Source organism: Struthio camelus, chromosome 16, assembly GCF_040807025.1.
Source record: "Struthio camelus isolate bStrCam1 chromosome 16, bStrCam1.hap1, whole genome shotgun sequence".
NCBI classification, from domain to species: Eukaryota; Metazoa; Chordata; class Aves; order Struthioniformes; family Struthionidae; genus Struthio; species Struthio camelus.
In genome coordinates, this window is record NC_090957.1 from 21,044,174 (window position 1) to 21,064,410 (window position 20,237).

The following is a 20,237-nucleotide window of genomic DNA, read 5'->3' on the forward strand; positions in this document are numbered from 1 at the left end:
AGGTCAAATAGACTGAAGTGAAGATGTTTTGAACAAACAGCAAAAGATTTCTGTTGTGCTTGGAAAGAAATGGCTAATAAAAAGGTCTCCAAACTTACTGATTTTTTGTTTTCCTTTTTTTCTTTTACGGTAGCTTTATTCAGTAGAGAGTGGCAAGTTGCCTACAGAACAGAGATGAGCACAAACAAGTCACAGCACCAACTACATACAGCAACAAAAAACCAATGTTGACTTGTACATAAATTACACAGTAAAATGTAACAAACAACCAACAGAAAATGAAATATATAAACTAAAGACTGATGATGGAGTTTTTATTCCACACGTTCTTTTTATTAAATCTTATTTACAAAGCACTAAATACAAAACAAGCAAATGTTGCATTTCAATCATTTCTACTATTTCTGGCTAGGTTAAAAGTCAAACCACATTAACGTGCTCATGGCATACAATATTGGGCATTAAATGGTACATTCAGCTTTCAAATGTATTTCACCATCCCCAAATAATTTTAATGGTTGAAATATTAAATGTTACACCTTTGAAATACACATTACTTTTAAAATAAATTTAGAGTTTCAAATCTTCCCAATGTTTCTCTGTGTGTCCTTCAATTTAGTTAGATCTGAGAGTCATCATGGTTTTTGTTACTTTGATAGCTAAACACTGCCATAAAACACTTCTGTGGAAAAAGGAAGAAAAAAAAGCCAGTAGGTCTACACCCAATTTATTATAGATTTCCTAATCAAGACATCTGACTTGATTGCCTCCATTTCTGAATTTCATTTCAGTGCAAAGGGACCCATCAAGAAGCATCACTCTCCCACATTTCACGTCAGGATTTGACCAAAGCTGATACAGCACATCAGCCTCGTCTCCTGCTCCCCCTCTACAGAAGGGGATTTTGCCCTTGAAGCTCAATCCCACATCTTTCATATTAGCTGAAACAGTAAATTAGCATCACTAAAAAAACCCTATACCAGTCAGAACTTGGAGCTGCATCAATCGAAAGGTGGCAGTATTCAGCAGGCTGAGAGCAAACACACACCAGCAGTTCAAATAAACTCTGAGTACCACACAAAAGAGAACTGGAAGAGAATTTCTACAACTTAAGAATGTGACAGAGTGAAGAGCAACAAGCATTAACAACAAGCAGTAAAAAAAATGCCCTAAGTTAAAATTACAGAGTTTGAATTTGTGTAAGAACTAGTAATATTTAAACAATGGTACACCTGCTAAAATTGACTCTGTCTTCTAGAGAGAAACACAGTTAATCTCTGAAGTAGCCTTATACATGCTCTATTTATTAGGCTAATATACTTAAAACTAGTCAAATTCCCACCCCTATTTATTAAGATGTGTTTGCGTGTGTCCTTAGGAAAAGGTCAGCACCATTTCTTTGTATGAGGCACTTGAATCATGTTTTCTTGACCTCCTAACACCACTGCGGAACATACTACCTGCAAATGAGCAAGAGTGAATCTGGCACAGTAACTAGAGCACCAGAACTTACTTGCATAACGTTTCCACAAGAAAATAGCTCCGTTCTGGTTAAAAACAAACACCAGCCAGTGTAGACCCCAATATCCAACTAAATACATCACCAGCTGCTTCTCCGTGACACTGCTACATTAATTGAAACTAGTCACAAACCATTTATAGAAGGCACCTGGTCAGTATTGTTCGCACACACTGACTTTAGGACTCCTCTTACAAGCATTAAAAAAAAAAAGGGGGGGGGGGGGCAAAATTCAGTCTTGTTTACCATTACACCATTGTTTGGGATGGAAGGCAGCCCATTAACTTATATAAGTTCCTTAATTAGTTCTCATGATAAAAATAGACTAATATATACAAAATATTCAGATTTTAATTGCACTCTCTCAGATAAAAGCAGCCTTGGCCAGACGTTCAAAACTCTCTAGAATATGAATGTACAGAACGAATTATTACACTATCTGTGATGTACAAAACATTTGTAACATGGTACTAGAAACAGTCAAAGCAGTAAGAGTTGAAGCAGAATATCAGCCTGTTGAAAGATTCAAATAAATTCAGATTCAATTGTCTGATTAAAACTTAAAAAGTAAATTAAAAAACTCAAATTTTACAGTTAATTCCATGTGTATATTTGGCAAAGTCCAGTAAGGCATTTGGTTTCATGAACAAACTACCCTTGTTACTAAAGCAGTATGAAACAAAAATAAAAATGCTAAGTGTTGCTATGCTTCCTGAGAAGAACCTTTGACCACAGCCTTTGGTGTATACCTGTTTTAATAATTCCATTTAATGTAGAAATTAAAAACAATTTGCAGAGAAACGACTTTTAGCAAATTATCTCCGAAATGGAAATAAGTCTGATATATTCTAGTAACAACACATAAAAGCTGTCCTAGGAAAAGATGTGGTACAAAGTAACAGCAAATAGCCAAAGTAATAATGAAGGTTTTAGATGACCTTTTTCAACAGACAACACTTCAATACACTCCCAGTCAACATCTGCGAGACTGACTGTTGAACTTGAAGGAAACCAGCTTGCCCTCCTCATTTTCCAATTCCACTAAAATACCTTGGATACAGCCTCCCTATAACCATTGTCATAAAGAGAAACCGATGACTTTACAAGCCAGCTACACAAACCGTGACAGTGAGAACAAAAGCACAGAATTGGCATGCCTAATGCTTTCCAGCAACTCACAGCAACCATCCAAGGTTCGCAACAAGCACAACATCTGAATCAATGTTTTTTAATTCCAAGTTCTGAAAATCACAGCAGTTGCATTTATTAATACAGTGTTCACTATAAAAAATATACTGCATATAATTTTTATTAGTCATAATTAGTAATAATTATTACTAGTAATAGAATTACAGTTTTGCTTCACTGTAATTTAAGACAAGGATGCTTTCATTTTCTACAGCGATCTCCGTATGCAACTAAGCATGATAACTTCTGTGCCTTCCTTCCAAACAACAGCTCTGACCATCCAATTTCCCTGTTTTACTTTAGGCCCTGAGATACAAGTCCCTGCTTGAGAGGCCAAAAATAACTCTTCCAGAACACTTAACTGAGCCCATAGCTCACAGTCTCTGCTCCACCTAGCTCTTCTGCAACAGCCTTCTCCAAAAGGACTGAAAGCCTATACTTCCTGCGAAGCCTGAGGGCAGGAGGAACATGCCCCACTAGAGTTTTTAGCACCAGCTAAACACAGCAGAGGAACACACAGCAAAGAAGAGAGCTCTGCAAGCACACCGTGCTCAGCAACCTGCTGCTGAGCTGCTCCAGAGAAGAAGGACCAGGGCTGAGCACAGGAGGTCAGGTATGGAGGCTGGGAAGTGCAGGTACTTGGATAGGAAGATACTGCAACAGAGAATTTTTTCCACCGAGGACAGTGCACTACTCGGGAAGGTCTTCTCCCTTTCAGTATTATCTGTAGATGGCAGCAGAAAAAGCAAGGAAGAGGGTGGTCTCAGTTTGGTGACTTTCTTCCGCAAGCCTTGTGTGAGAGCACAGAGCTTCAGCCACAAGTGAAGAAGTCAGCCTTTCTAACTTGCCTCTTGTAAATATATTTATGCCTCTATGTAAATATATTTAACTATGTATCTTGCAGGTTCTCTTCCTTTTATTTATTTGATTAATTTCTGCTGAACATGGCCTTAATACTCCATGTTTGCAAAATGTTTCATCCCTCATTTGACCAAAGCAGAGCAGCCGCTGGCATATGATAAAATACTTTCAGGCATGTGGCAGGAGATGGGCAGCCCTTCAGTGCTTCCATCAACATGTATAGCCTTTATCAGCAGAAAGGTATTTCACTTTATAAACTAAAAGGTGTACCTGCTTTCATTCTACTTCTCAGCTACAAAAGGTTCATCTAAAAAGTACGGAGCATCTGTAGCATCCCAGTCACAAGGCTAATGACATTTATTAAATCATATGCCAGTGGACATTCCTCCCAGTACTATAAGTTAATGGCTTTCCTTACAACTGCCCCAGCAAGCTAGAGAACCCTGCTTTCAGAAAACGATTACAAGACATGACAGTGTGAGATAAGAACGAAGCCTGAATGACGGAGTGTCTTGACTTATCTGGTTTACGGAAGCACACACAACCACAAATCTATTTCTCGACTGAATACAGCCAATAGCATTTCGGATATGTACTTCCTTCCGTTATACTCGCTTTAATTCTTACTTTCTAAAATTTAGGAATCATAACTACTGTGGTCCTATTTTAGTCCATATAGGTCTTCTTCTGTGAGCACCTTATATTCTTTTTAACATACTTTTCTATGGAAAATTTAAACTATGAGATTGTGTCCACCTGTACACTTGGAGAAGTGACCTGAATAATTACTCTTACAGACTATTTTTGGAAAAATTACTTCAGAGATAAATACTCTTGAAGTAACTCTATCGTTATGCAGAGAATAACAATTATTTAAAATCAGCAACTGCACAAGTAGTATTTTATTCACAGAGTTAGCGTTCATCAAGGATGTGACCTATAAGACTTCTGGATAATGCATTGCCTTTACATAGGACCAATTAAATTAGAAGTAAGAAGTAAACACGTATACTGCTTTTACATTCAAAACGTTAGTTCTGCATCTCTCAACCCAGCAGTGATGATTTTCTTTTTGCTGTCTTCCCCATAAAGGAGCCATATGATAAACTGAGAAAAGCAACTACAACCATTATATCCACAGTTAATTTAGTCTCCCAGAGATGCTAAAGCACTGAGATTCTTGCTGTCTTATGAGTTCTGATTTCTCAGCTGTGATTCAAATCTTTATAAAATAAGTCATCTCCTGACTGCCAACCTAAATCCTACAACACAGTTAAGCCCATAAGCTTAGATTCTGTTGTTTAAAGACTGTTTTCTGACTTTTGTTAAGATACGCCCATTATACTCCCATTACTGGACCAAGCTCCAAACTGCCAAAGCAGTAAAACCAAAACCAAAAGTTTGATTTTTATAATTATTTTTAACAAAAAAATTAGGATCTGAAGATCAAAAAAAAAAAATCAGGCTCTGAACCCTCCATTCAGGCATACCTGGTACAAACAATGGCACACACTGCGAAGTTGTGGTGGGAATTCCAAAGAAGAATTAATGATTGCATGAAAAAATTTTTCTGTCATTTGCAAAAGACTCCGCTGGTTCTCTTCAAGGCTTTCTGTAGGCTCCAGCCTGAAACAGATCCATAAGTATATGACCAGCATTCAAGTAAACCTTATTAGTTGCAATTGTATGCTCAGTGGTAACGCCCAGGGGTGAATAGGAATCCTATAGCTATATTAATGCTATTTTACAGAAAAGATTCCATCAATATTTTTAACTATGTAATACACTATGTATAGCTTTAAAATTTAGTAACAAACAGTTATAAATGGGATTCTTGCACATCATTCCATCCAAAGACATATACACATACTCCAAGAGGTTTGCACTACCAGTTTGATGATGTTTTCTCCAAAAGCAGTTTTTGAAGTAGAGACAGATGTTTGAGAGTTAAAGTTTTAAAATGGAAGCCTATCTTTTGGTAAGGGTACTTAAAAGAACATGGAAAACTTTTTCAGAGTTAAAGAGAGAATTCAAAGTGAGAGAAGAACAGCTACTAAATCCAAGCCTTCAAGAGACATGAGAGAAATTAAGGCAAAAAATTTACACGCAACATACATGCAGTCCCTCTTTCTTCTGTAACTAATTCAATGACCCAAAGCAGATGCTCTTGGCTACTACTGGAAATCCCTGTGTTTGCAGCCTACAAAGATGTATGAAGTAGCAAGCAGGAGAAGAGGTACAGCAAGGACTTTCTCTCTCTCCCTCTTACTCTCTCAGGGCTTAAAGTAGGTAGACATGCAGCAGAATTCAGCTCACTGAGTTCTTGTGTTGTACAGCTCTGTACAATTCTCCCTGGCTATAAGGCCTAAAGGTACAATGAATGTGTCTAGCCGAGAGAGGAGTGGAAGAGTATGAAACTGAGAAAACACATCTGCATCAAGGAAAAAGGCATCCTATATCTAAGATGACTGGGAGACAAGTTTATAAATAAATGCATGTCCTCCCCCCTTGTAACTCAAACCTTGTAGGATCCACCTCAAAGCTAACATGCTGCCATTCTGAGGAGGTGATCACCGTCCTTAATAAAGGCTCCAAAAGCTTCTGCAAATACGTAGCACCATATACCTATGAAGAAAAAAAAAAATCAGAATATGTGGCCAGATTAAAATAGCCATCCATAGAAATACTCTGAAATTTTAGATGCATTATCAGAACCAAAACCACTTGATTTGTCAGATCTCTAAAATTAGTGCTTCCATATTATAGTCTCACTTCTGGAACATAACTGCGTCAACTGCTATACGTACTGTAGAACATAGATGTTTGCATTTTTATTAATTTTCAATTACAATTCAGAGAAAATTAAGTCACTTTAAAATTTTGTATTGATCTCTGTAATAATCATACAGGACTCTTGCTTAGAGAAGACTGGCTCAGCTCCCCATCTTTGTTTGCATAGCACTACAAAACATTTTAAACTGGAATGGAAGCCTAAACAAGACCTCAGAACTTGTCCTACCGTCATTAAATTGCCCATTACATAAAAACCATCAGAAACAGTCTTCCAGCTGGTACTACCCCCAGCATCATGTATATAACTAAGTCAAAAGCTTAAATAGTATTACTATGACTTAATATTATTTAGGATAGGGTCTTAAAAATAACAAATTTTTATGGATATTTAGGTGCTTGTATCAACTAAGTGATGTTTTCCACATATCTAGTAATCTTCAAAAAATTTTTCTATCTTGCAAACTTTTGTCACTGCAATCAATTTTCTTTACAATAAAGAACACACATATCAGGCAGGCTGAAACATTCATCACTGTGGGAACTTTCAAGAGGACTTCAACTGCAAGCTTGAACCTAACTAGTTCAGTTATGGAGTCTTGGCAAAAAGTTAATCCCAGGAAGATCTGTAATCTTTCAGTTGGGTCTGAGCGTAAGAGATAGACAAAAATTTCCTCCAACTTAAAAAAAATTAAAAGTAAAACTCCCTACACTGCCAAAAGTTGACTGTGAGAGCTGAGATTAACTTAAACTGAGTCTCAAAGGGAACTCTGTACTATTTTCATGTAATCCAACCACTCAAGTACTTAACACCACAGGATTTGGTAGTTTCATATTTTTGTATTACTATATTTTTCGGTAATTTAAGTGACCTGTAGCAGAGATAAAGATTAGGTAACATACCTTAAAACAGAAAGTCATTATTTTACTGGCTAAGCTATTTCCTCGGAAGAGTGTCTGCATGGAATCTGCTAGTTCAACTTCCTTTGAAAACATATTCCAAAGTAGCTGGTAGAGTAAGTGCCGGGAATCAAAGAGCGTGACCAGGACACGAGCTAGCTCATCCTTAAAGAAAATAATGAACTGTTAGTCTGACTAGCAGCGTGTCAGAGTAACCAAGAGAAAAAGAATTAGGACAAACCACCAAGCAGCTTGTGCTAATGAACACTTTAAATTTGCTATGAAGTCTTGCATGTGAATATCAAATTAAGCATGCATAATCTATTTCTAAATCGTTAAAAATTCTTTAAAATAGCAAATCTTTGCTATCTTTCTGTCTAAAATCCCTCTCATGATATCAATTATAGAAATTTTTAGTGGTTAATCCAGATAGATAAGCAGGTATTATGCTGTATAACAAAACTCAATTCATCTTACTAGAAAATCTTTTAGAGAATCTTTTAGAGAATAGTCCTATTTACCTGCATTACAGCACACAAAGTCTGTAATAAGAAAAACACCACCTAAAACAAATGCATTCATTATGATACCTGTAGATAAAATTACTCCTACACATTAACTAAAAATTTATTATCAAGCTGTAGTTTATAATCAAGATTTCAGACAATTAGATTCAGTACACTTTTAGGGAACACACCAAAGGCGGCTAGCTACTACAAAGAGCAGGTGCAAACCCTCTTTAGCAGGCTGTTGTTACACCTTAATGTTTGCAATGATTTTCATTTCAGGTCTTAATATTTTCAGAGATGTACGAAATAAAATGCACCTGATGTTTAAAAACCGCGCAGAAATAGAAGCATGAATCAACTTACCCACTGAGAACAAGGCACCACATTGGCTAAAGCCATAGCAATAGGAAGCTCCCCCTGATCACCCATCATTGTAACCAGCTCCACCAATCTCTCAAACCGATCTGCTAGCACAGTTTCTGCTAATGTATCAAATTCTGTTCCCTGCTGCAGAATTTTAGTGAGGACTTCCATGAATGTAGCTCTTGTCTGGAGATCTTTATGATAGCCCAAGCCTGATTAAAAAAACCCAGAACTACTAAGGAAAATGTAAACATAGATTGAAGACAAATGTCTTCATTATGTATTCATTTATACACAGTTATCTCTAATTACTTTACCTATTGAGTGCATAAGGCCACTGTCCACATTTGCATTGAGCAAGTTTGACATAGCAAGAACAGTGCAGTGCCGCAGCGAAGCCAGTCTTCGAGACATACCACGTTTCCTGCCACCTGTTTGTGCGCTTTCATCTTCAACTTCACTACAGTCATTTAGAAGGTTCATAAACAGAGTGAAATATCTAAAAACAAAACAAAACAAAAAACCCCATCCTTGGATAAGTAAAAGGGGTTCTACAAAAGCAACAATCTTTGATTTACCTGCAGCAGAAAACAGACCATATGCTTCCCCCAATATATGTCATTCCTGCCATGCGTCTTTTTTGTAGCATACTTTTTCAAAGAACCGGCCCTAAAAGTTGCATACGAAGTTTCTCAGATCAAGCAAGTGAATTGCACAGGTGTACCTTTCCAGACAGGCATCTTGAAAAATATTTCAAGTTTCAAGGACAAAAATCTAAAATCTAAACAACCTAATTCCATGAATTAAGCATAAAACTATGTTGAAAGGAAACAAAGCCAAATTTAATAATTGTTTTCCAAATGAAAATGTTTCCATAAACCTATAAGGTAGAGGATTTGTGAAATGAGATGATGAGAGGTAACTTCTAGTTAGATAATAAAATTAGTTCTGCTAGAAGAAAAAAGATACTTTGTAATAAGAGTCATATGGTGCATCTACTTTTGAGTTATTGTATAGGAGAAAGTCAAAAGTGACTGTTTACTTAAGAAATAACTGGGATTTGGCTTCCATCAACTCAACACCATCTCCCTCTTCAGGTTGCAGGGGAAGCCCAGCAAGAAGAGAAACCACTGCTTCCATACTTGCTTGGTCCAAGTCTCTGAAATGAAAATTTTAAGCTGTGAATGAGTTAGGCAGAATTAGTCTCTTCTTCCTCTTGTCAATTCTCCCTCCCAGTACTGCATGTCTTTTCCATATACACTTAACTGCAGGTGAGAAGAATCTTTACCAGAGTAACTTTTTTAAAAAGTTGTGTCCATCAGGAAAATAGCTATCACGTTCTGTGGTACAGCCGTAATCAAGTACATCGATTATGGACAACAAACAAAACCCAAAATGGTCAGTTGAAAAAGCAAAACAAAACAAAAAAATCAGCAAGTACAACTTCAAGGCTATAATCTTAGCTGATTTTATTATTCAGAATGCACCATATGAAGACAGAGGTCTAGCAAATAAAACGTGTATAATCCTAATGTTAAATCAGAAAAGTTATTAAAAGAATTAACAAAAAACAGTAGTTCTTCAAACAAACAAACAAAAGAAACCCACAAAACCTCTGTTAAGACTGCGCTTAAAATGTAATTGCGATGCTGCTCTCCAAATCTTACCTTTTAATTTCTGTCTTTTCCCTAAATATAATACCACTAAAGAAGTCCACACAATGCTGATATGTGGATATCTAATGACATCTGAAACACTCTTAGCAACTTTAGAAACAGTTTAATAGTATCCTTTCTAACCTTGTCAGGCATTTTACATCTTCATCCGTTGCTTGATTAGATGTTCCCATAACCCAGTCTGTCAAATATTCCACCATTTTGTTCCTGTTTATAAAAATAATATATATATAGAGAGAGAGAGAGAGAGAGAAATATATACAGACACACAAAAACAGATACAGCTTTTTTTCTCCAATCTCCTGTCCCAAAACATCAGAACACACCCAGTACCGTTGGCATGATTCTTAACTATTACAAATTTAGTTGAAGAACTATTTAAAGAACCACACGCTGAAGACTGTACAATAAAATTAACTGAGTTAAAGTAATACATCAGTCTATTCCACATACATTAAATTTTTACATGCATTTAGTATCCTCATAGTCAAAATGAAGTTTTAATGCAGCGCTAAGGTCTACATTATTAAACTTGAAGAAAAAAAAGAATAAAGAAGGGATCCTGCATGAGATGATTTTTAGCTTTTTTTTTTTTTTTTTTTTTTTTAAAACATGTAACCATCACTCAAAACAAAAATCGCACCTGTCCCTATTATAGTATCCTAGAAGTTTTATAATGTAACACTTACCTAAACTTCATTTCTTGGCAAAATGACAGGTCATCTCTCCTCTCCATCATTACTTCTACTAACTGACAGAGCTTAGTTTTTATTTGAATTGCATGTACCAAATTTCCAAGTACACGCACATATCTGTGAAGAAAAAAGCAAAAACATTAAATAAATACTTCATACTGTACAAAACAAACCCCATACATCTGACAAATCTTTCCAGTTTCATGTCACAGCCTACACACTGGACAACACAGCAGACTTGCAAAACTGGTTAGTGAATGTTTCAGGCTAATTTTTTCCCAAGTGAGCAAGCCAGCCTTTAAGTTAGCTGAAGACTAGTACAAAATTTCTTCTCGCCAAGGAAGTTCTCTGCTGTTAGTATAAAGTTGAACAGCAATCTCTGCTTCAGCTGGTCCCTATCCACCAAACACTCATGTACAGAAAAGAAACCAGGAACGCTTCCAGGCATGGGGATGAGCCATGGAACGATTAGTTCTTAAGAAAATAAGTCACTCCCTGTCAGTGTAATTTATGCCATAGCACAGATAATTTCCATGATTACTGCAGTTGTCAGAACTGTAAGAGTGAGGATCAGACAATCAACATTTTTCTCCACAGACTCAAGGAGAACAGATATAAACTAGAAGGGTCTACCTCACTCCTTAAATGTATTACTTTGCATAGGAAGGTCTACCAGGATTTCTTACCTAACCAGATTCAGCATCATTGTCTCAATACTAGCTTGTCCAAGATGTTCTGAACTCCCTTCTGTATGATTATCGAGCAAATTCTTCATTATAGCAATGGTTTGCTCTACAAATTGTGTGTTGGTCTCAGTTAACAAAACCTACAGGAAAAAAGTTTCTGGTCTTAATTCTTTACACATAAAAAGGTGTATTTGTCAAATATTTCTAAAACTGTAGCGTTTCAAAATCTAATAGACAAGCATTTTCCTAGCGTTATCTAGTAAGATTTCCAATACATAATCAGGATTTAATGTCTCAGTACTACCACCAGTCATAATGATTTTGAGAGCATTTTCACAGATTCTGTACTCTGACAGTAATATGTACAATCACTCAATGCTTTTAACTGCATTAAATTAAATCTGGAATCATAAACACAATAATTTTATGATGCATGCTGTCAAATATCATCATAATTTTGGCAAGTTCTTGTACGAAATACAAACCAGCATCAATTTCAGTTACTTATGTGAAAGATAAGACTGATGCTTTTTATTAAATACAAACATGAAAGAATACATCAACACTTTACCTGCCCTTGAGAATCAAAAAACTTGCTGATGGTGTTCTTCAATTTGTTAAACAGCATTGGATAAAGTGCTGGACTCAGTTCCAAGCCCACTAGATCTTTAATATTAGTCCGTATTTGAAGTCCCACTTTCTCATGGTTACAGACCATCAGAGTCAATAACCGATCTATGAATTTGCTCACAGGAGTGTCTGTGTTTCCCTCAGTGGACACCATAGATATCATGGAGCCCTTACGCTCATTGACTGGGCCCATAGGTGGACTGTAGGTTGCTAATCCCGCATTGCTACGATGCTGTAGGCACACTCCTCCAAGAGCACATAAAAACCCTGTCATGTTGATCCACTCCTGAAGAGAATCAGTGTCAGACAAGTCTATGGAGCCACCCCCGCTAACATGCGACATTCGTCTCTTAACAATTGTCTTATGAAGACTTTCAGTAACCTGAAAAAGAATGATCCAAGATGAAATCTCTTCAATTAAACACAAATAATGGAGAGAGATCAGAATTTAAAGTATTCTGAAATGCAGTCCTGTCATTTAAAATTCACAGCCAGGTTCCCCCAAAAAACTTTACCAGTCTCAAGAATTTTTTTTTTTTAAGATTTGCATTTAAGTACAGTTTATTGTCGCAGTATAAACAGAAATGTATCCAGAGGCCCTATTTTTAGAGAAGCCAAAAAAGCAGGGCAAAAAAGGAACTGTAGTGGGTTGTCCAGTCCATTCACTGCTCTGAAGCAGGATGAAGGAAGTTTAAGACATGATAGCCAGCAGCTTGTCTAAAATTTTCCAGTGAAAGGGATGTCAATTTCCTCAGGAGTATTCCAGAGGTCTTACTATTCTTTACTCAACTTCCTCTTACGTCTTAAGCTCTGCCTCCACCTGCCTTAAAGCACATTAAGCCAAATCATTTTTTTGATCTATCATAGGCATGGAAGACAGCTGACTACCAATATTTTTCTGGAGACTACCAATATCTTTCTGGAATACTTTTATGGAGTTAAGTCCTCCTACAATTCCCCTTTCTCCAGATTAAAGCTCATTTTCTCAAAATGAATAAGCTTAAATGGTTACTTTGAATTTCTAAAGGTATGAACCTAAGGAAAAAAATTCATAATCACCTGCCCATCTTCCATTTTGGTCTTTGGATAATTGAGGATTAGTTTTGTAGCTTGTTCCCATTTTGCATGTGTATCCTCCCAGGCCTAAAATAAGATATATCGACATTTACCTTCAAAACTACTTGTAAGAACAGTATTTTCTGCTTTCAAAAAAATACAGATGAAACGTATTTAGATTCAGAAGAAAGATTACCTCTGTGTTGCCCGCAGTTGGATGTTCAATGCGTCTCAATAAAGCCATCACTCTTTTCTGAAGAGCTGCTCTCCCTACAAAGAAGCACAGAACGTTTATCCAACAGTTCCTGAAAAACACCTCCATCAAAAGAATGAGATCTTTGAAAGTAATTATTAAACTAGCAAGAGGAGCATACCCCTTTTAAAGTGTCTAGAATATACTTCTTGTTACACTCAAGAATCCTCATGAATATACTCATTCAAATTCTGTATTCTTTCCAGCAATTCCCACGACTAAAATATTTCAGTGAAAGTAGGAGTAAAAATCAAATCATCTCTCTTAACTTTTTTAAGAGAATGCAAACCCAAATAATAGTTGGATTAAAAAGGCAGAAAGAAGTTTTCCAGACTCATTATTCTTACCTGTTGACATCATATTGCTAACAGATGCAAATTCCATGAAAGTGTTGTAGTTTGGCAAAAAATTATGAACCGAGACTTCATCTACTCCACATCTGATATCTGCTTCCTCACAGAGGTGACGGAAACAGGACATTGCAACAAGGACTGCCTCAATATCAGGGCTCCACAAAAACATGTATAGGGCGACTTCCAATTTTGTTTGGGCTTGGCGACAAATAGGCGTTCCACTGCATCCTGCTGCACTTTCCTTGGGAAATAGAGATTTACAAATTTGGTAATATTGCTTATGAATATGGCAGTTTTCTTAAAATTCAGCCTTACCCATATCCTCCTTTAACTGTGCTTTTACTCCAGTAGAAACAAGCAATCCCAACCAAGATCAAAAATCTATTGTATGTACTGTTGCACAAACACAGTGGCTAAGAGACTGCCCCCTTTTGAATGGTTGAGACAGCGAGTAAAGGAAGTAATTATACCTACCTTTTTTTGGCCGTTTTCATTTCCTGCTAACACTTTAACCTGATTTGTAATAGTATTAGCATAGGACTGGGAGAAAAATATTTCTTCTTACCCATAAATACCCAGTGTGTGTTGTTGATCAGTCACGTGTTTCTGCCATAGTTTTATGCTGATACAAACATACTTCTAGGAAGTGTGAATAATGTTTATAATATATGAAGCTCTTCAAAAGATAACTTTGTACTTAGGAAACTCTTATTGCTACTTGAAAAGTGTACATCAAAAAACAAAATGAAGATTTTGGCTCATGAAAGATATCCTGAATATCCTGTTCATTTTTTCCTGCAACTAAAATAAAATAGCAACACTAGAGCTGAAAAACATGTCTGTCAAAGCATGTATTTTACTAAAATGATTGATTTGTGATCTTTCACAGTATATTCAAACTGCACATGATACTTAAATTTCAGATTTATTAACAATAGACAAACGCATAGATACGCTATTTGTGATCCTAAGAAAAAGATTCACGAACATTTTAACTTGAAAAGGGTGCAAGTTTTTCAAGTCTGAAACATCGTAATTAACCAGCACATTAGATAGATACATTATGTAGGACACAGCTGATTACTGACTAAAAAGAACACTAGCACATGAAAGCTTGCATAAAGCATTCTCTTCCCAAGAAATAATTAATTTTATTTTAAAAAATTACTCCTAAAGTGATTAAATTTCTACTAGCACATAGATTTTTTTCTGCACACCTTAAATAGTATTATTATCATGTTACTTACTATCGAAGAATTTCCTTTCCCTTTCCTGAGTGTAGCTCCTGTAGCACAACGTATCATCTCTTCGTGGTCAAGAGATATTTGACTAGTTCCACCTCCAGAGACATCATAAAGGAAGAGAAAATGACAGGAACTCCTATCTGATTGCTATAAGGAGAGGGAAGAAAAATAGTAAATCACTTTTTTTTTTTTTTTTAAAGGGTAAAAAGGATAGATTTCAGAAAGCATACTCATAAAGGTAAAAAGCTCTTCAACATTTACACAATACCTTTTGTGTCTGCACTCAGACAGCTTTGTAAAGTTACATTCATTAATGGTAGCTTCTTACCCTCCTCTAACGCAGTCGGCTCCAGGCTGGAAGAAGGAATTTAGAAGGCACAGGCATGTACCGGTTTAAGATACAAAGGAAATAAAGACAGTATTGAAAGGGAATCTAATCCTTGTTTTTTATATAAGTGAGTATCGCTACATTACTATTACAAGGTAGAAACAGGAGATTTTTTTTTTCCCCCCTGGATGACTGAAGCGGAGTGAAAAGAAACAGAGCTATATTAAGCACAATAGATGTAGAAAAAAGAGCTGGCTGGTAGTAGAAAATGAAAAATATCAAACTCTAAGATAGTAATTTATACAATAATAGTTTATCTTGGAACAAAATTTCCCCCGAAGAAAAGAAAGCAGCATTCCGAGTCATGAAAAATATGAAATAGGAGGAGATATGCAAGGAGATATGAAAAAATTTCACCTTGCAGTAAGCCCAAAATGATGCCTTTTCCTCCTTGTTAATTCTCTTCCCTGAACCCTTTATTTCACTCCTGAAAGCCCCCTATAGGCTTCTTGTTTTTACTCCACAGAATATACAACAATATCATTATAATTTAAATGTAATTAAATCTAAAGAAGTTAAGCTCAGCAATACTGTACATTCTATTCTATACATTTTACATTTAACCAGAAAAGCAGGAAAGGAGACTGTGAAGTAGAACTCTAATAACAGGTACTATCTTTTTCTTATCTTGATGTAAACCATCATCCTCTAAGCACTGAGAGGGAAGAGATTTAAAAAAAATAAAATAAAATAAAAACAACTGTTACTCCTCAGCTGGAAGCAGAACGATCATATTAAGTGGAGTCTCTACTTGAAGGAGAGTTGATTTTCACTTAAAGACCAGATGTAAAAGTTTTCCTGAATTCACAGAAAGACTGAATGCCTGAGGTGTTCAGCTGCAATTTGTGAGACCATATTTTACAATTTTATATTAAATACGGATACCAGAGGAAAAAGTCTATTACTCAGCATCAAGACAGACAGAGAGTATTCTCAATTATTAACCCAGCTACCATATTAAAAAGAAAAGAAAAAAAGTCATTCAAAAGGAACAAAACATTTTTAAGCACTTAAGCATGCTATGTAATGCATGCAAGGCAGTACCTTTCTAATGTTAGCATAGCTACTTTCAGATCAGATACTAGAAAAAATAAAGCGTTTCTGGTTTTCTCCAAGTCTTTAATTCAAAAAGTAATATGGCAAGTCTGGTTTTAATTCTAGCAAGCATCTCAAAAAATAGGATTAGAATGTGTTTGGCTTAGAAAAAGTTTCTTGAGATTATCAGAAAGAAGCAAGTCAGAATTCAAGGAGTCATATGAACATGAGATATAAACAAAAGAAATTTTATTTCATTCATGAGGATGTATATTTTTATCATTACCATCTTCCCCTTTTTCTCACCTTGTAGAACATTTTCCCTCTGTATTAAGGCAATCAGTAATAGGTATCAGATACCAGTTGTTCAGAAATAATTTTGAGGATTTTTGCAAAACATACACTTCCTGAGCAAGGAGAACCAAGTAAAACAAGCTGTGCAGTTGGGGATGGGGGGGGGGAACGACACACATACACACACTAAACCTAACTTAAGTTAACCATTCTAATCAAGGGTGCTTCACACAAAGCATTTTCTCTTAACAGCCAGGAAATAAAAAAAAAAAAAAAAAAAAGAAGAAACTATAGGTGTAGCTATTAGATCTCCTTCTGTCATAAAAATAACCTGCTGTAAATTGCTGTAAATAAAGGGAGTGATGAAATAGATACCAACTGATTCTAATAATCTTAATAGATAGGTGTTAACATTTACTTACTTTGTTCTTTAGAAGAAACTTATTCCTACAAATGAGAATTTCTCTCAGCCACTTGAGGATTTCTGTACTGCTGAGCATCTGATGACTAGTTAGTTTCTTGCAGATATAAAAAAGCATTTGTGAACTGCAGCAAAATAAAATTCAGCATTAGCTTTATCATCCAATAACATAAAACTTTTGTAAATGATATCACTATATTTTACATAAAAATAGGCAATTAGTATGAATATCCTACACATATATACTAGTGTCATCTTTTTAAATGTATAATAGATATAATATAGGTGTGTACTTTAAATGACAAAGCCCCTCTGACCCTTCCCACCGCCCAACTGGCCTTTTTAGTTCCCTAAAGGAAGTTAAGCAATTTGGGTACTTGTTAGAAGTCCAGACTCCAGGGCTGTCGATTCAGAAGTCCTCCATTTATCCACAGAACAGATACAGCACAGACAGTGGCAGTACAAGTTTACCTACACTGCTCTGACAACGTGTTTCAACTCTGTTCTGGAAGGAACACATCTAGGGATGTTCCTCCTTCATATCCATTCAGGCCTCACACTCTCTGTTAAAACTGCCAAAGGGTCCAAATTAGTGTCAATTTTAATGGGTTTTTCCCCCAGCCCGAACAGACCACAAACTCATTTCAACTATGAGAAATTATAGTGATGAGTTTCAGTTATTGCCCATCTAGGTAGGACTCTGCCCCAAACTATTCCGTAACAAGCCTCTTCAGCCATATTTTGCAGTCATGCAGGCCAATTTGTTGATGCTGTTAAGAGTGTTCCTCCTAGACATTAATTCCCTGTCTTCTAAAAGAAATACCTGTACCAGTTCAGATGAAATCACCAAATTGTTTTTTACAATACTTTAGCTCATACAGTTCTTAATTCTAAGTTCAAAGACTCCTACTTTTTGCTTTCAGCTTTTTGTGTAATTCTGACTTTTTTGGAACTCTATTCACCTCAGTATTCTCCAAAAAATGAACTGCAAAAGCTGCTGTGAAGTTATATAAAGCAAGATGACTTTAACCAATAAAAATTCTTAAAATACACAGGAAAGACAAAGGAGACCCACAGGTCAGGGCAAACACCTAGCTTCCTTTAGGTGAGGGCTTCAGAGTCAAGATTAGCAAATCCACACTTCTAGAATTACTTCGCATCATCCTCCCTCAGACCCCATAGAAGAAGAAAAAATTTAAACAGATAGCAAGCATTTGAATGGGGGAAAAAAAACTTCTAACTTTTAAAACTAATAATCACTGCTACATCTTAACAGCAGACCGAAGAAAGTCACTGAGAAAGTCAACAAGATGTTTGTTATGATATTTTTCACTTCAAATGGTACAAGATATCTTTGTCATGAGTGCACATAAATAATTTTGACTGCAGATTCATGCTGATGGTGCACAGCTTTCCCAAAATATTCACAGCTATTTCAAAAGAAACGACAAAGAAGAACAACTATTTTTCTTAATTACAAAAGTTAGCTTACATACCTAATTTCCCAGAACGTTTCTATAGGAGCATCAGGATTCCACAAGTCGATGCTGTCTAATTGGTGAAGAACTAGCAAGGCCTAAATTCAAAACAAAATAGAATTTCACTTAAAAGATAGAAATTCGAAAAGTACTTCAGAAGAGGCAGCAAAATAGGTGCAATCATATATTTAATTACATTTTTTTAAAAATATTTTTTTAAAAAATATAAAAATGTATATAGAGTTGTGTATTCATATGTGTACATATATAAAATTGTACATAAAACAGGAGTTTATGGTTAATCCAAATCAAAAGTACTTGTTTAGTTTTTATTACATATTTACAATCCAGAACAAGAAGATTTATCTTGTATTTCCATGCAAATCCATACACAACATTTAAAAAAAAAAAAAAAGTTTGGCTTTAATACTGAATGACCCAACTGCGAAAAAATTAATGCAAGCAGTCCTACAAATACAAATTTATAGTGACAACAACAAAATATCTGTAGTTCAGCTCTCTGCCAAATCAGGACAGGCAAATAAACCTGCTCTTTGGAACCATCTACATTAGCAAAAACTGTATTGTAAAAATTGGTTCTGACCATACCTAACAGCATACTGGTGAAATATGGCCCAAAAACTTAACCTCTGCTTTCTATTTAACTAGATTAACTAAAAGTGTTCAATAACCAACTACTTTTAGATTAGCTGAATACAGTTTTAAAAAGAATTACAGATCTGATAAAAAAAAAAAAAAGGTCAAAGGCTATAAACAAAAAGAAAATTACCAGTGAGAAATCATTAACCTAGCCATAATTATAATAAGTCTTCAAGTGCAGAGTTTAGCCTTAATTATACCAAGGAATTATAGCAAACAAAATCTCTCAAGTTAGCCATTAGTTGAAGATGTCTGACACGCAGGCAAAGAAATCTAATGACTTTGGTGAAAGTAAAAGTTAAAGACAGAAATGAGTAAAGTTTTAGCTTTTTTTTCAAGAAATTCCAAAAAAGCAAAATTTGTAACTGTTAAGGTTGTGATGAGATTTCAATACTGTTAAAAATATCATTTAAAAAAAATAAGCGTAGCTGGAGAGCAACATGGGTAAGTAGTTATTATTTCAGGTTGGTTTGTCATTTAAACAAATACTCTAGAGAATAATTTCTTTAGTAACCTATTAGCTAAAAAATAGCACGAGAGGCCAGATCCTCAGCTAGTAAAGTGAATAATCAGATCCATAAGTGATCAAGAACCGAACTGTACACCCACAAGAAATTACATAATTACAGCAAGCCAAAACTCTTCCATCTCTACGCTCCTGTCATTGACAGTAAGGGTGTCACCACTTTACATAAACTTCCCCCGAGGCTTTCACACTAAATAGGATCACTCTTATAGAAGAAATACTCCTGTATTCTACTATTAAAAGTATTTTTAAAAATGCATTTCATATATGGATATGTATCTCCCTATATTGATGCCATTTATGGCAATTCTGGTTGATACAACTTTGACACAAAAGCCTTAGTTTAACTACTAAGATTCAACCATTCATGGAAAGCCTTACTGCATAAGGGTCTAATTAACCCATTTTTCACACTATCTGTGAACTCTTCACCTAAAATATGAAAGAGTTCATTGAGTACATATGCTACAGTGCACTTTTTAGCATGGGAATCTCTAATCTAAAGGTGGTAGGATAATATAACTAGCTATCCATCATGGATACTATATCAAAAAAACCAAACAAACAAAATAAAAAAAAAACCCACACCACTGTTCCCTGCCATTACGTACAAGGAGAGGCTAAAGCTTGCTTCATTATAAATGAAGCTCTCTGGAGACCCACCGCAGCAAAAAAACCACAAATGTTTACAACTAAACTGGCAAAGTCAGAG

General features: G+C 35.6%; 1 protein-coding gene across 9 annotated transcripts in view; it reads right to left on the minus strand.

Moving 5' to 3' along the window:
• The window catches only part of NF1 (neurofibromin 1), a 199,382-nt gene that overhangs the window by 64,070 nt on the left and 115,075 nt on the right, over positions 1-20,237 (minus strand). For 7 of the 9 annotated variants that reach the window (XM_068910198.1, XM_068910203.1, XM_068910200.1 and 4 more), the window contains 17 exons: positions 18,358-18,437; positions 16,863-16,986; positions 14,727-14,870; positions 13,474-13,720; positions 13,070-13,143; positions 12,877-12,960; positions 11,759-12,199; positions 11,188-11,327; positions 10,496-10,618; positions 9,930-10,013; positions 9,173-9,289; positions 8,448-8,629; positions 8,131-8,342; positions 7,262-7,423; positions 6,090-6,193; positions 5,059-5,194; positions 99-161 (listed from right to left, as the gene is read on the minus strand). In XM_068910198.1, the coding sequence (XP_068766299.1) occupies positions 99-161; positions 5,059-5,194; positions 6,090-6,193; positions 7,262-7,423; positions 8,131-8,342; positions 8,448-8,629; positions 9,173-9,289; positions 9,930-10,013; positions 10,496-10,618; positions 11,188-11,327; positions 11,759-12,199; positions 12,877-12,960; positions 13,070-13,143; positions 13,474-13,720; positions 14,727-14,870; positions 16,863-16,986; positions 18,358-18,437 (2,517 nt within the window). The remainder of the gene's footprint in view (positions 1-98; positions 162-5,058; positions 5,195-6,089; positions 6,194-7,261; positions 7,424-8,130; positions 8,343-8,447; positions 8,630-9,172; positions 9,290-9,929; positions 10,014-10,495; positions 10,619-11,187; positions 11,328-11,758; positions 12,200-12,876; positions 12,961-13,069; positions 13,144-13,473; positions 13,721-14,726; positions 14,871-16,862; positions 16,987-18,357; positions 18,438-20,237) is intronic. The other 2 variants (XM_068910199.1, XM_068910204.1) reach the window with 1 other exon arrangement.